Below are 15,548 nucleotides of genomic sequence, written 5' to 3' on the forward strand. Positions count from 1 at the left end.
TGGTTGAGTGTCGGACCCTTACAGTGCAGGAAAAATTTTGCTGAAAATCGACCCTTACCAGTGCAATTTTTCTAAATTTTTTGCCCTTTTAATGGCTAAATTTTTTGAAATTTCTCATATTTTACCTCAGAATTTGATATCTTTTCAAATTTTACACCCTTACAGTGCATATTTTTCCCACTTGCTCACCAATCGACCCTTACAGTGCACTTTCCAAAGTCCAAAAAACCTACCCTTAAGGGCCGCACATACCTGGAGTGCCCCCCCCCCCGCTGTAATATGTTAAACAAAATTGAAAAAAAGGGAATCTTACATAGATTTTGCATCCGATACTCTAACCAATGAAACCAAGATTATACAAAGCTTTTTACATATGCCAATCATCTGTCATCATTTGTCAAAGCTTCCAAATGATAGATTAAATATTAATATTATTTGTTCATATTGTTTTTTTTCTAAAACGATACAGAAACATGATCAATGAAAAGAGAGATCTCAAAAATACCAAAATATCAGTCTACCGTTGAATTTCTTTTAGAAAAAATACGGTCAAGTTAAAGGATACAAAGGAACAAGTCTGAGAATTTAATTACACTTCTCGCCTCGTCATTATCATATGATAAATTACTTTCCAAAAAAATAATTTACGGTCAGAGAAAGGTAGGTGCCTATACACAGGTTATAAGGGGATTTTAGAAACAAAATCAGAACAAGTTCAACTACTTTTTTGTCTTCGTTAAATAATTAACCAACTTTGTGGCAAGGAAGTACTCAACAAATTGTCTGGTATGTTTGGAACACCTTTATAACGTAGAAGTTCAAACTAAATAAATAAAATAAATCTCTCATTACAAGTCTAGTTTGAATATAGAATTGAATAGTTGAAGTTGACTCATAAATTAAGGCTTAACTTAGTAGTGCAAAGACAGAGGCCCAACAAAGGAAAAACAAGATGGCTGCCATGAATGAGAATGAATGAAAGCAAACACTGAAAAAGGCCACACCTACAAAAACAAAATGGCTGCCATGAAAGAAAAACAAGGAAAGCAAAACCTACCAGCTTGCCAGATATAAAATGCTGTGGCTGGCAGCAATAAGTCAAGTGAATGTATGATTGATCCACAAGACCATGAAAAATATTATTGAGTTGAGTTAGAGAGCTCCTTCCTCTGTGGTGACTTGATGTTAACTGAAGAAAAGTGTGAGTGTGCACTATTTAAGGCCACATTAAGGAGATAATAAAAACTAAGGAGATAAAATAACTAATCATATATGATAAGATTATCTCTATAATAATAGAAAATGTAAACAAATGAACTGTTCTACAAATTGACATCATGGAGATGTTTTGAAACAAAATTGTAATTTCTCATAATATTGAATGAAATTAGGGCAATGCCCGCTACAAACTTTGACTGATTCTGATTCCCAACATTCCTGGCGCTTTTCTGGGATCATTCCGCTAGTTTTTTTGGGCATACCGAATCACTCCACTCCAAGCTGGCAAATCATAAAACGGAAAAAAGAAGTCATGTTTGGATTATTCTTATAATCGGCCAACTTGGTTCATTGTCTTCAACTAGTCAGAATTTCAAGTGGCGAGTGGAATGTTATGTCGGGAATCTTATGTGATCCTACGGTATCAAAAATAAAAATAAAATGGTTAGCTCTAGTTAAGAACGAAAATTCTAAAGAAAACTAAATACAAAAGACTGATATTGTGACCTTTAATCATTCTCAAGTTTGTTGGGAAAATGTGCAATGTAATCTCCAGATGCAAGTGACAGAGAAGAGCATACTTCCAAAATGTCAGCCACCTTACATACATCAATATTGTTGCTACTTTTAATTGGGATGATATGCTCAATTCCATTCAACATAGTGTCTTTCCTTACTGTAACTATTTCAATAATTGCCAGGTACTCAGTTTTAGCTTCTAAAGATACCTTCAAAAAATATTTGATAAAACCATAGGAATATCCAAATCGACCATGATAGTATATAGTGTAGGTGTTTCGCTTAGTCACACGCTTGTAAGCTTTTGATTGAACAATGCACCCGTGGAAATATAAACGTTTAAAACGCATCATGTCAGAAATAGCAGGGTAGATATGGCTAATGATTGACTTCTCTGGAAAATCAGGATCAAGTTTGGATAAAATACCAATTGTTTTGATACCAGAAGCAACAAAGTCTCCAGTGGCCTTGGTCAGCTGGTGAAAACGCACAGTCATCTTCATGTACAATTTATAACCAATGGAGCCTGGTTGAAGTGTTCTTGCTATTTCAGGAATTCTATGTTGCATTATTGTATTAGTGACAATCTGCATGTCAACGCTCTGTGTACCGTAAAAGAGATGTTTAAAATCACCATTGTAATCCTCATACCAAAAGGAGGACTGGGCCCAGAGTGGCCCAAGTTGCCTAACACTTTTAGTCATGTGAAGAAGATTGTGTGAATTGTAAGAATTATATCTTTCGCCATACAACCGCTCAATTTGCATGCAAAATTGCTTCAAAAGGAGAGAACTGCATAAGAGATCACTTTCACTTATTGAGTCTTGTAATAACAAATACAAGGCCTTGACCAGGAAACAGTAGTGCTTGAAGTATTCTGTAGGTAAAAAATTAACAAGAATAGGAGCGGAATAACATAACATGAATGTTCGATACTCTGAAGCCTTCCATTGTTTTAAATCATCCTCAATATTTCTTGGTACCCTACTAATGAGATTAGGCAATTTCAAAGACTTTATGGCTCTATCTACTTGCTTGACTTTATCCCCAATATACCATTGTTCACTTTTATATTTCTTGTTAAACCATAATTTTACCAACATCTTGATTACACCAAGTAACGTGTTATGCAAATAATCAACTCCCAATCCGTTGATGATATCAAATCTTGGTATGAACATTGGACAACAGAAACCTTTTACACCAAATTCTTTGGATTCTTTACCAGATTTAATAGTCTAAAAGCATAATGAAAAAAAACAGTTATATATTTCCTTTAATTCATACACACACTCAATGCGCACCTAAAATTGGAAACTTGAGGAACCTTTTTCCATTTCCTCGATTATTGCAAGTTGTAAACAAAAAATTTAATGACAAACAAACACCTTATATTAAAGTATGATGAAAACACTATAACACTCTCAGGGGATCTTGAATTTAAAAAGAGTTGTCGCAATAAACAGACTGTACCCTTATAATCATAAAGGTTGGTGAGTCCAGTCAAAACATAGATTTGATCTGTAGCGTCATGCTTCACCTTACACCTTTACTTTACAAAATGGAGAACGTTTTACAATAAACCAAGGAAAATGTCAAAATTTCTGAGAGATGATTTTTTTGCATACTATCATGTGTAAAAATACAGAAAAAAAGGAAGAAAAGCATAGTACAGACCTTTTGCTATTTGCAATGTCATGTCTGAATGAATAAAAAACTCTGCTGTTTTTTTTCAATAGGAAGGAATAAGAAAACTTCATCATCATTAACCATTTCTTGTGTTGTGACAATCACACAAAAATCATGATCCAAAATTCAACTCTTCACAAAAACCAAAGAAAAATTGTGAAGGAGCAACAATTGTTGTACGAAGGTGGTACTTCCCTAGGCTATAGTTTGGCAACAGCCTGACAGCAGTTTAATCATCATGTAGAAGGTGTAGACAACTCTTTGTTCTTGAACCAGCAGAAGAAGAACTATGCTGGCAAGAACAGAAAGTTTTTTGGAGGTAGGCAATAGCAACTGGTTTAAATGAATAAACGCGCGGGAAAACGGAGAAACAAACCAATCATAGAAGTTCTCTTGCTGCAATATGAGGATTTAGTGCGAAAACGGAGCGATCTGAGGAAACGCGAGAGTCATGTAGCAATGCACGAAACAAAAAAGTTTAGCCATATAGGGCAATTTAGTATATCGCGCGCACATTTTACCAAACAAGATACGCGCTGCGGCGCAATAATCAAGAAGACTATAACAAAACTGTGTAGAGGGTTTTTAGTTTGACTAGGTCACATATAACTTCAACCATTATGGATTAAAATGTAAATTTGCCTCTTCAAATTTGAAGTTTTATTCCATAATGACGGATTTTCGCTAACGTACGCAACTTTGGTAAAACCTGAAAACCTCTATAATACTCACCTCATGTTGTGCTTTTTTAGCATGTTCTAATGTACCATTGTGGGTTCTTGAAGCGGCATGTCCAGTTTGGGAGTCAAAATTAAATGGATAGCAATGTGTATGTCCTTTAACACCAACTTTGACTGTTTTCCCAGGCTCAAGACAATATGGACAACCATATTCCCCATTGAACTGCACTATGTTCTGAAATTGAGCTTTGGCAGGGGCATCAAATACCCCAGACAATAAACCTTTACCAACTTTTCTCCATCCATTGTATTCAGCAACTTTCCTATAAAATATGTTATACTTTTCATTAATAAGTAATAGTTATCGCACGGTACCGAGTACAATATGGGATATATTTTTCGAGCTCTGATTTTTCGTCATATTTTCCGAGCCTTTAGGCAAGGAAAATATAGAAAAATCCGAAGAGCCAATCAGATTGCTTATATTTTTCAAGTTGATGATAAGGATTATTATTTTTGTATACGTAAAATAACATTTAAATTGCTTTGCTTCATGATTCAACATTCTAAACATTGGCAAAACTGAAGAAAGAGAAGTTTTCGCTCTGAACGAAGGAAAAGTTGTGTGTATAGCTTAATAGAAAAGAATAATTTCAAAAGTAAGAAATTACCTTCTTCAAAGTCAACAAGCTCTTTAGCAAACGGAGTTAGAAATGATTTGAAGTCAGGCTTTTTTTTATCAAACCAAAGGCCACCAAAAATACGATATTTTCTCTGATACCTGAAAACATAAAAATGTAAATGAAAGTACTTAAAGGGACTGCATCTCTTTATGTATAATAAGAAGACAATTACTTCATAATCATATGAAAAGCAACTAAAACTTCCCAAAATATTAGCATTTAAAGCTCTTTCTTCGCACAAAGTTGTCAACAATTTCGCACAGGAAAGTTAGTATGAGTGTAAGAAAAGGAAGTTGAGAATCAGTACTGGCTTAAGAACTGTATCCCAACAAGAACAAGCAGTAAGTTTTATGTTTTTTGAATATGTATTTTTGGGGGTTTTAGACTAAGTTTCATTGTATAAAGATCAAAAACAAGGAAAGGGGTCCTTTAAAACTTAAACAAATAGTTTCCTTTGTTATTTAAGGCAAATGAAATGTCATTGAAGCAAAACTTTTGAAATTCTCAAAAGAAAGGTTGACTATGCGTTATATATTGAAAATATAATGAAAAATACCTGAAAGATGGAGCTAGTTCATTAATGGTATAATAAATCGGCCAAATTTGCATTACAGAACTTTTAAACAAACTGACACCATCAGTGTTGACTTGCAGGGAGATATGAATTTCATTCGATTTCTGCTTTTTAGTGGTGCCATGTAGGAATCCATCTGACGAGAAATGCTTTTTGTAAACCTGGCGAGTCATAAGAAGCAGAAACAGAGACAATTAAGAGATATATCCTTTGACTAAAACTTTAAACCTGTAAAAAATATTGTTTTTAAGAGCCAGCATTAGTGTGGAAGCGGGTTTTTAAGTGATTCATACCTTATATACGTTGTTTATCCAGTGTCTATATTTTAAACTCATGATAATACATTGAGAGATTGAAGTCAAAAGGTCAATAATGAAACTGAAATACTTAGCCCCACACTGACTCAGATTTGCTCTCCTTCCATACACATTAGGTCTCACTATGGGTTGAAGTGTATGAGGGAGCTTTTGCAGCAACTTGTACAGAGGAAATACTTGCAAGTGATGTTAACAATAGGGGGAAGGGGGCTGAGGCTAAAAATAATTTGTATTGCATATAACTTTTAACAATAGTTTTTTTACATGAAAACAAAATTGTACCTGTCCATCGATGATATCTTCTATGTTAGCGTCACATTTCTTCTTTCTTTGAACTGGATACTTCAGTTTATCAATGAAACCGTCATCTGGAAGTGATAGATTGATAGGTAGATTGTAGTTGGATTGATAAACAGGTAGACATAATTTTATATACTATTTGTAGTAGTAATAACATGGTTTAGAGGGTGATTTAGGATTAATAACCCGAGGTTCATTGAAAACTTTTCAAAATAAACCGAACGTAGTGTTAGTGAGGGCTATTTTGAAGTGTTTTCAATGAAACGAGGGGTTATTAAGCCAAAATCACTCAAGAATACCTTGTTATTCCGCGTTAATTAAATGGTCAAAAAAAAGAATTGAAGAACACTCGATCACCATTCTTTTCGAAACTTATAAAAACATTCCAAAACTATAAAAAACATTCGGAAACAGTCGAAAACTATAAAAAAACATTCGACTGACACTCTGATTTTGAGTGGCTTAAAAATTTCCTACGATATTTTGTTAACCAATCAAAATGCTCTAAAGATATCGCACGATACTTTTCAACCAATAGAAATTTTTATTTACATCAGGGCAATTACAAAAAAGCGGAGCTATTAAGGATTTATCGCCCCGCTTGTCCCTTACAAATCTAAAACTAAATGTAATCAACCATATATTTAGAGTACAAATGGTAGAGGAGCTGTGCTGTCATGTGTTTTTAATAATTACGTCAATAAATACTGGCAGAAATAAAGCTTCGTGTTCAAATTGATTTTAAGACTGTAATATTGGATCCAACCAGAACACTTTTCAAAACAATTTAGAGCAGTGATAAAAAAATCAAATTAGATGAATGGGAAACATACATAAAAACAAGGACTGGAGACTTTCCAACAATGGTATTACCACAAAATATCCATTATTTTTGGTACCAGCCATACAAACATTACACTCGATGTCTTCTTTTCCAACATATGTGAGACACTTGCGACAAAAATAATGTAAAGTGATTGCACCTCGAGCTCTGGTAAATGCTTTACGAATAAATTTGATTGATGTTTGAAATATATTGTTTGAAACCATGTGAACTTCAATCAGTGATAACAAGTCAATAAGTGCAACTCCAGATATATGATGCCTATAGTTATAGAATAAGTATATTAATTATAACTGATACCATACCTTATGTGGCAAATTCAACCCAGAGATTCCTTTGGGGCCATTCAAAAAGTACGTTCATCACTGAGGGGGGAGGGGTCAGCAAAAAGTGAACCAAAACAAACGGATGAGGGGGTCAAGTCTATCTGAATCAATAACCAGAAACAATTGTTAATCCCCTAAACTACCTTTTTAAGGGAACTAATTTTCGCGGTACGGTACAAAAACGTGAAAATTAATTCCCGTAAAAATTAGCTCCGCGAAAATTAGTTACCGCGAAAATTAGATCCCTTAAGGTTATTGTGTATAAAATGACAGGATAATGCTAAAATCATATTCTTTGAATATCAAAGTCAGCCAAGAGATAGGTGGGGGGGGGGGTAAAAATATTGATATAAAAAGGAATGTACAAAAGGGGAGGGGGTCTAGAAATAGGGCAATTTGGACGAACGTAATTTTTGATTGGCCCTTTCCATAGACCTTAAAAAACCTCTTTTTAATTTTCAAAAATATTTGTTGATTCAATCAGGATTATGGAAGGAATCTACTCTCAGGTAAGCGTCCAGTCCGCTAATCAATTTTTTGAAAATTTTTCACTCAGGACATTTTTTTCCAACTCCCCTGCTTACCTTAAAGGAAGAAATTTTGGCGGGAATTTAATTTGGCGGATGGCCAAAAAAGTTTTTCAGGCGGATGGACGAAAAAACTAAATTTGGCGGTCGCTTACAATTTAAAAAAGGTTCCAATTTTGGCTACCAACCATCCGACCCATTTTTTTAAAGCTTCTAGGACACAAACCAAACAATCAATTGGGCTCTTGGCCTTTGTTATGTTTACCTCATTACAAATGTCATGATAAGCATTATACTGACTGATAGGGTCAAACTGGAACCTTCAAATATGGGAGTATTTTCATCACAGCCTGACGTCTCCACAATTTTAGGAGTAAAAGAATTATCTTCATTATTAGAGTCATTTCTGTCCACATTTTGTTCCATATCATCTTCTTTATCATCAATATCGAAATCGAATTGGAGGTCATCTTCATCGGGTAGATCATCATCGTTACTATCTGAATCTATAACCAAGGCAGGGTCATTCTCTTCTAAATATTCTTTGGTATCGGTAGTAAATGAATCTTCTTGCCACCCTGGGTGCACTGCTGAATCAGTATCCTTTGTCATGCATTCTATTGAAGAATTGTTCTCTTTATTAGTGGTAAACAAAACCATTTTATCATTATCAATTTGATCAGCAGAATACTCAACTAATAAGTCATCATTTTCTGTGTCGTTGTATGTGTCGTTATCAGTAGAAGAGTCTGTGTGTTCATCATCCTGGTTCTTATTTGGAGCAGAGTCAGCGTCTTTTAATGGCGAGATTGCTTGTGAGCTGGAAGGATTTGCATTTATCAATAATGATGAGGAAAGTTTGGAAGCACTGCTATCATCATTGTTATCAGCACCATCACCAGTTCAGTAGCAGCAACACTACTGCTACCACCAGAACATTCTTGATGTGCTGCATAATTCTTTGCCCAATATATTCTGGTTCTTTTAGGTGTGGGTGAATCAGTTCTTAAGTATTGCAAGTATGGACCGCGAGGTTTGCGCTTCTTGATGATGGAAGGCTCTTGATTTTCTGTCATTTTTGTTGCCTCAGAACCACATTCAGATTCACCTACCGCCGCCATTTTGTTCTTCCGAATTAGAACTCAAATTTAGATGAATCGGCAAAATCTCATTTTTACAAACAAAATGAAGACCGAAAATTTTATCTATAATAATTCTTGCAAAATAATGATAATCCATTTTTACATCAAAAAGTGAATTAAAACTGAAAAAACTAATAAATTGAAACTTTTGGTACTATTTTTGAAGTTTCTTTTATACTATTGCTTAAAATTTTATAAAGTGTTTTGGTCTGCATTATTATGGAATGTTCTTACATTTCCCGCCTTTTATAAAAACGGTTCACGATTGGTTGGTTTACTGGACCACAATGCAACGAAGGATTAGACCTTAGACCCTTGAAGAAAGCTGAGTCGGGATTCTTGCAGCTTTTACAGCGTTTGAATGCAGGGTTGACCTAAAGGGAGATTTTTATATAGTCGGAATTTCTCTGGAAAAATATTATCATGTCGTTCGTAGTGATCAACTGGACCGACGGTGGTGTCAGTTACGAGTCGAGAGGTAAATTGACTGCTGAAGATGGTTTCCTCACAGGGAAATCTGTTTCCAAACCCCAAAAGGACAAAGATGATTGGATTGGCATCATTGATAGTGTTTGGAGTAAGTATATAGTCTAATTTGATTAATTATTGACACAAAGTATAGCTGGTCTGTTCCAGTTATAGTTCATAAGGCTTCCTCTAATGATTGGATTGTTTATTTAAAGTGTCCATAGACGTACCGTGAGGTCTGGTAACTTTGCATCAATGGAGACTTTGACATGCATAGCCCTCAAATGATTGACCTGGCTGGTTATTAAAATACACAGTTAAATTAGCAAAAATAGTAGAATGGAGCTGCAAGCATAGCTGTGCAGTTCATTTGTTTTGAAATTTTGCTTCTTGGGGATTGATGGCTATGCAAAGTTTCCCTCGACTGATGCAAGTTACCCGACTTCATGGTATAATTGAAAGTAAGGGTCACTCACATATCAATTCTTCCCACAACTAACGTCGAATTGTCGTTAATTAAAAAATATCCCACCTCTTAACGTCAAAGTTAAAAATTGTCAAAAATTGATGTAACTCTACATTTTCCCCTTCATTATTGTTTTGTAGGCCATCTTTAATTTCGCTACGGCTTCGCTTAGTTTACGTTTATAAAATAACAGATACTCAGTGTTGCAAAACTTTTCCGTCTGTAGACGGAAATCTGTCCAGCTAAAATTTAGAATTTGACTTTCCGACTCCAAACAGTAGACTTTAAAAGGAGAAATGATGTATAATTTTACCTATTCTGTCCAGACTCGCAAAACCTAGTTGCAACACTGGATAATTTCTTAAATTTATTTTCTGAAACTTGCGGGAATTTATCTCCATAATCATAACCAAAAGAATAGTGGCATTCCAAAGAAAAAACTGACTGTCAGCGAAATTAAAGGGTTGGGCGGCCTGTCTAAACAAAAGGAACACAAGTTATAAACATTTGGTCGTTTGTTTAGGTTAAAAATGTTCCAAAAAAAAATATGGAAAGAAACATTTGAATGAATGTCTCAAAAATTGATATTTTCTTGTGAAATTTCTTAGCGTCACAGACTCAAACCCCCCACCCCTTCGCATAAATTTGACGTTAGTCTTGGGAAGAATTGATATGTGAGTGAGCCCTAATCGATTTGATTTATGTTTTAATTCATCTCTAAAATCCAACCTAAAATCTTATCATTTCTGTTAGTCTTGATTAATCGAAACTATAATATCATCTCGTGTTGTAAGTTTTGGGGGTAACGCAAATAAAATGATTTTTTGAAAAAAGCTATAAGGCTGTTCGTAAAAAATTCCTTGGTTCCCGTCATTCCATCCATCAAAAAGTGGGTTGGTCAGTCAATCGGGCGAAAAATATTTTTCTGTTTCAACAGACATCCGAGAGGGCAGAATTTTCCTTAAAAAGGGTGGTAAAACAGGTTTTTGATCGTCCTTAGCCCCTTTTTCACTTTCGCTTCCATATGGTCCGCAATGAAAAATCGGACTTGAAAATCGGGAAAAAACAGAATTAACGGGTTTTAAATTGTTTTAAAACAATTTTTGTTGTAAAAAACAGTATTTCGTGAATTCTTTGAGCTGTAAATACTTATATTTTGTTTTCATGGAAATTTTGCACACTGATGTAAAAGTGGCAATATAACTATATTTTTTTGGCCTAAATTGCAGAAAATATGCGGGAAATAACATTTTTTGGCCATCATGATTTTTTCTGAATTTTTGTAGATGAGTGTTGGCGGTGACTTTTGAAAAAGAAATATTTCAGCCCCAATTCTGGAAATATGCCAAAAATTGCCTTTTTTGCACTCCAATTTCCAACATGAATAAAAACAAGTACGGTTCAATTGTTGGAACTGCCAATTTTCAACAGGAATGATATTTGTAGAATTTTTTGTGTTTGTTTTGCATAGAAAGAAAAGTGACTTATGGGAATATTCTTTAAAAAAGTTGCAGTTTTTAAGGGATATGGATTTTAAAAGACACTAAAAATTTTTTATAGCAACCCGTGTCAAAGCTCAAAATCGAGTGGACGAGATCTTGCCACCAGTCCAAACTCAACCATTACCCAGCAAGAGAGTCCGCAAGCGGAAACATTTTAGCGATGATGATGACGATGATGAGGATGAGGCTGAAATAAATGACAACGGGAAAGTAAATCGAAAAAGAAAGAAATCGGAAAGAAGACGAAAGAAAACAATGAAAAGAAGAAAGAAAACAATGAAAAGAAGAAAGAAAAAGACGCAAAGAAGAAAGAGAAAGAACAACAAAAGCTGGAAAAGGAAAAGGAGAAGATTGATAAGGAAAAGGAGAAGATTGAAAAGGAAGAACTGATGTGGAGGAAAGAGGAAGCTTTTATGCAAAATTCTGTACATTTTATACGCTCTCTCAGCGATGGAGAAGGCTGTCATGATGCTGATCGCCATGATGAAGTTGATGATGACAGTATGCCAGAAGTTGACCACCATGATCATGTTGAAAATAATGATGGCAGCGACAATCCAATCGAATCAGTAAGTTCTGAAAGTGATGATGATAATTTGAAGGAAGTACACAGCATGCCATTTGATAGTCCACATAATAAATCTACTGCTAAATTGCCAAAACCAAAAACACCGTCCACGCCATTGGATAAGCAGCACAAACCTGCAAAATCGTCACTTTCCACACCATTGGATAACCAGTGCAAACCTGCAAAATCCTCACCATCCACACCATTGGATAAGCAACGCATACCTGCAAAATCGTCACCATCCACACCATTGGGTAAGCAGCACAAACCTGCAAAATCATCACCATCCACACCATTGCATAAGCAGCACAAACCTGCAAAATCGTCACCGTCCACACCATTGGATAAGCAGCGCAATCCTGCAAAATCGTCACCGTCCACACCATTAGATAAGCAGCACAAACCTGCAAAATCGTCACCGTCCACACAAGTGGATGGTAAGGGCAAACCTGCTAAAACTGATTTCCCAAGTCACAATGAATCTCCGAAGTCTTCCGCATCAGAAATATTGAGTCCAAGAAAGAGATTAATTGCCAGCCAAATGAAAGGTGCTGCAAAAAGCCCTTATTTTCAAAAGCCAAAGAGCTGTTACTTTTGCACACTCAAAGAAAATAAGGCCAAAGAAACGAATGCCAAAATTGCTGAGTTGGAAGATGAAATCGCTCGCCTCAATAGAGTCCTTGCAGGTGGAAACTATATCGGTATGTATACGCAAACTATGTTTCTTGTTTAAGCCTTCTTTTTGGAAAATACTCTTTTGTGCCTTTTTTAAAAAAAAATTATTGGCGGTCAATGGAGAAAGATTTCCCCTTGCAAAATCTCTCTGTTTTACAACAAAAAATTGTTTTACTTATAATGAAAAAATATATGCTAAAAATTTTGTCTGTTTCATAAAAAAGTTGTGTACATTTGGTTGGAGGATATAACATATATGCAAACTTTGATATAATTTTAGAATCTCTTGGACGACCAAAGTCAGGCCTGATTCCAAGCAAAATTGCCAAGAAATATCAGGTGAGATTTTTTTGTCTTGTAAAATCAACAAATAACAAAATTTACTTTAAATTTGAAATTTCGCAAAATCTTTTGGGTTTAATTTTGTGCTTCAGCAGTTTGAAAAATTTGGACGCTTTAATTTAATTTTGCAAATGAGTCTGACTGCCTGTGACTGCTGAGAATATCAATTTTTGGGCATAGAGAGTTTTGACTCTTCTTAATCCAAAATGCTTTGTCAAAAAATTTTGTGGAGAATTAATAGAGTCAGCAAATATCTCGCACATCTTCGTAAGTTTTAATTTGACGCATAATAGGCAAATAATAGGTTTCTTTCAGTTTCTTTAAGAGAGTTATTATTTATTTTAAGCTTGAGCAACTTGCCCCTGGCTTTGATGTCTATGTGGACCAAGAGGAATTTCGAACAGCAGCAACTAAAAGTAACGGTACCGGAGCAGTTTTGTTTTTGCTTAGCTGTTTTTACACACACAGCGAGTTGCTGGAGATGAATTTAACAGGGGAGAATGGGAAGAAACCAGTGAACAAAGAAATACTAAAAGCAATGTATGGTAAGTTTACGATCATTATATAATAATAAAAAATGAGATTCTATATATCCTCTTGGTTTCATGAGAACTACATGCAAGACCTTAATATGATCATTTCTTTTCCAATGTAGCCATTCCTGTAACGCAGTTTTTCAACAAATGCCGGATTGAAAGTTTTTCTGCTAAAATTTCGAAAAAGTATCACTCAAAACAAAGAAATCCCTAGATTCAATCCAAAAATTATACAACGCATTTTTTAAGGCTTCACTTTTTCTTACCTCAGAAAGGTTAAAGATTCTGCTCTAGCCCTTCCGGCTTACTCTCGGGTACCTACTAGACAGGGAGTTGGAATAAGCGGGGTGGGTGGAAAAATTATCAAAACTTAATAAGCGGGGGGTTGGAATAAAAATGTCCTGGGTGGAAAATTTTTTGAAAAGCAGCATAATACAGAAGAATCAGGGCAAAAAAGAAACTTCAAAAATTACTTTTCCGAAAAATTAATAAGTGTGGGGGGGGGAGGGTTGGAATGAGAATGTCCTGGGTGGAAAATTTTCGAAAAATTAATTATCAGGGGGACGCTTATTAGGTACCCGAGAATTCACTCGATGATTGTAAGCATACATTTTTGAGATGACATCCTTGTTACTGCATACATAATAGCCCATATTATCTCTGTAAATCTCAAAATAATTGAAAAACCCATGTTTCCTTTTTGCTTTCTAGCATATGCTCTGGACAAGGGGGATTCCAAAGCAAAACTTGCGGTGGCGTTGCGCAACAAAATAGAGCAAATAAGAACCAGGCATCGCAAAGCTTCGAACCAAGTTGAGGGTGAAAATGCATTGACAAACAACAAATAGATTCATGAGGAGCAGTCAAGAAATGTGATTTGCATATAAATGTGATGTATGTGGAAATTTGTATCTGGAAAAACATTAGATTTTTCTGATTTTTAAAGTATCGTATAAAACTTTGAATAAATGCCCCTTTTTTTTAAAGGCTCGCCCTCTAGGGGTAAAACAAAGAGTAGATTTTCCCTGAAAATTCAATATTAGTTTTCAAATAATTTATTATAGCCCCTCTAAAAATTTAAATGAACTCCTTGACGTAATACGATATATTCACATAATTATTTAAAAAAATTTATTTTCATACTTTTGTTATCAATATTTTACTGTTGATAAAGATTACTTGATACAATTACTTGATCACTTTGGTTTATGGTTATTTTAATTTGGAAAATTTATTGATACATGTTACCTTGTCAACCCAGTTTTTATAGATTTCACACTCGATTTATTGACATCTGCCCGGGGCTGCTTTAAATTTTTGAGTGCTATGTTTTCTAACAGTCTCGTATTGTGGGTTAGCACTGTTTGCGTTATCTTATACACACCCAAGCCGTAGCTGCTTGTTAGAGAAGGGTACAGAATTAATGAGATATATTCTTCAATGAATATGCTTATAATAAAATCATTGTCTTTTTTTCCAGTATCTTAAACTATTCTCATTCATTTTTAGAAAAAACTAATACATGAAATAAATGATATAATTTTGTTTGCTGTGAAATTCAATGGTGGCAATAGTACAATGTGAACTGTATGCAATGTAACATAGAAGGTAACCAATTTTTTAGTCTTTACATTTTCACTTTGGGTACCTTAGCATTTTCATCTTGATCGGCCTTGGCAAATAAAATAGTAGGGATCAGGGGGTCATGCAGTTGCCATCTGAACACTCTGACACTTTGTACATGGTGGATTAGCTGAAAATTTAAAAAACGGTTTAACTTTTTTTAAAAGATTTTGCAAAGTTTCCGCAGAAAAAAAAATTATGATTCCAAGCATTCATAAATACAAAGATCTGGCGAACCTCCTACATAATATAGAAAAGCCACAAATTACCCAGTTTATAGGGTGGTCCCTTTTTGAGCACTAAAAACAGTTGCTCCAAAGTGGAGTAAGTGGTGGTGGTGGGACAAGAAAGTTGGGGAGAGATCAATTTGGAATTTCAGCCAAGCTGTGACAGGTTTCATACTACTGGATTTACATATACTTAAAGTATACTTCTTGAGGTGGTTTCAATCTACTGGATTTACATAAATATACTTTAAGTATACTTCTTCAAGTCTCAAATTATTGGATTTACATATACTTTAAGTATACTTCTTCAAGTCTCAAATTA

General features: G+C 34.8%; 2 protein-coding genes across 2 annotated transcripts; one reads left to right on the forward strand and one right to left on the reverse strand.

The window, feature by feature from the left end:
• Nucleotides 1–1,271: 1,271 nt before the first annotated feature.
• Nucleotides 1,272–8,798, reverse strand: LOC136819018 (uncharacterized). The gene is made up of 7 exons (XM_067075176.1): nucleotides 7,943–8,798; nucleotides 6,814–7,085; nucleotides 5,963–6,048; nucleotides 5,346–5,524; nucleotides 4,778–4,887; nucleotides 4,159–4,429; nucleotides 1,272–2,975 (listed from the first exon to the last, which is right to left on the reverse strand). Exons 1-6 carry the CDS (start codon nucleotides 8,335–8,337, stop codon nucleotides 4,335–4,337), a joined length of 1,137 nt encoding a protein of 378 aa, XP_066931277.1. The 5' UTR covers nucleotides 8,338–8,798; the 3' UTR covers nucleotides 1,272–2,975; nucleotides 4,159–4,334.
• A 444-nt stretch (nucleotides 8,799–9,242) lies between these two features.
• Nucleotides 9,243–14,557, forward strand: LOC136819095 (uncharacterized protein DDB_G0286299-like). The gene is made up of 5 exons (XM_067075264.1): nucleotides 9,243–9,396; nucleotides 11,463–12,524; nucleotides 12,779–12,837; nucleotides 13,187–13,385; nucleotides 14,088–14,557. The coding sequence occupies exons 1-5, from the start codon at nucleotides 9,243–9,245 to the stop codon at nucleotides 14,222–14,224; spliced, it is 1,611 nt and encodes a 536-aa protein (XP_066931365.1). The 3' UTR covers nucleotides 14,225–14,557.
• Nucleotides 14,558–15,548: the final 991 nt, after the last annotated feature.

This window comes from Clytia hemisphaerica, unplaced genomic scaffold (assembly GCF_902728285.1).
Source record: "Clytia hemisphaerica strain Z4C2 unplaced genomic scaffold, Clytia hemisphaerica genome assembly, whole genome shotgun sequence".
NCBI lineage: Eukaryota > Metazoa > Cnidaria > Hydrozoa > Leptothecata > Clytiidae > Clytia > Clytia hemisphaerica.

What these genes read in the sequence shown, in the direction of transcription:
- LOC136819018 (XM_067075176.1), bottom strand. Translation starts at nt 8,337, where the DNA reads ATGGTTTTGTTTACCACTAATAAAGAGAACAATTCTTCAATAGAATGC. An exon ending in ATCATGACATTTGTAATGAG is followed by an intron (nt 7,086 to 7,942) that starts GTAAACATAACA and finishes CTATAACTATAG; the next exon opens with GCATCATATATCTGGAGTTG. An exon ending in TCTCCAGTCCTTGTTTTTAT is followed by an intron (nt 6,049 to 6,813) that starts GTATGTTTCCCA and finishes TATCACTTCCAG; the next exon opens with ATGACGGTTTCATTGATAAA.
- LOC136819095 (XM_067075264.1), top strand. Translation starts at nt 9,243, where the DNA reads ATGTCGTTCGTAGTGATCAACTGGACCGACGGTGGTGTCAGTTACGAG. An exon ending in CATCATTGATAGTGTTTGGA is followed by an intron (nt 9,397 to 11,462) that starts GTAAGTATATAG and finishes AATGACAACGGG; the next exon opens with AAAGTAAATCGAAAAAGAAA. An exon ending in AATACTAAAAGCAATGTATG is followed by an intron (nt 13,386 to 14,087) that starts GTAAGTTTACGA and finishes TTTGCTTTCTAG; the next exon opens with CATATGCTCTGGACAAGGGG.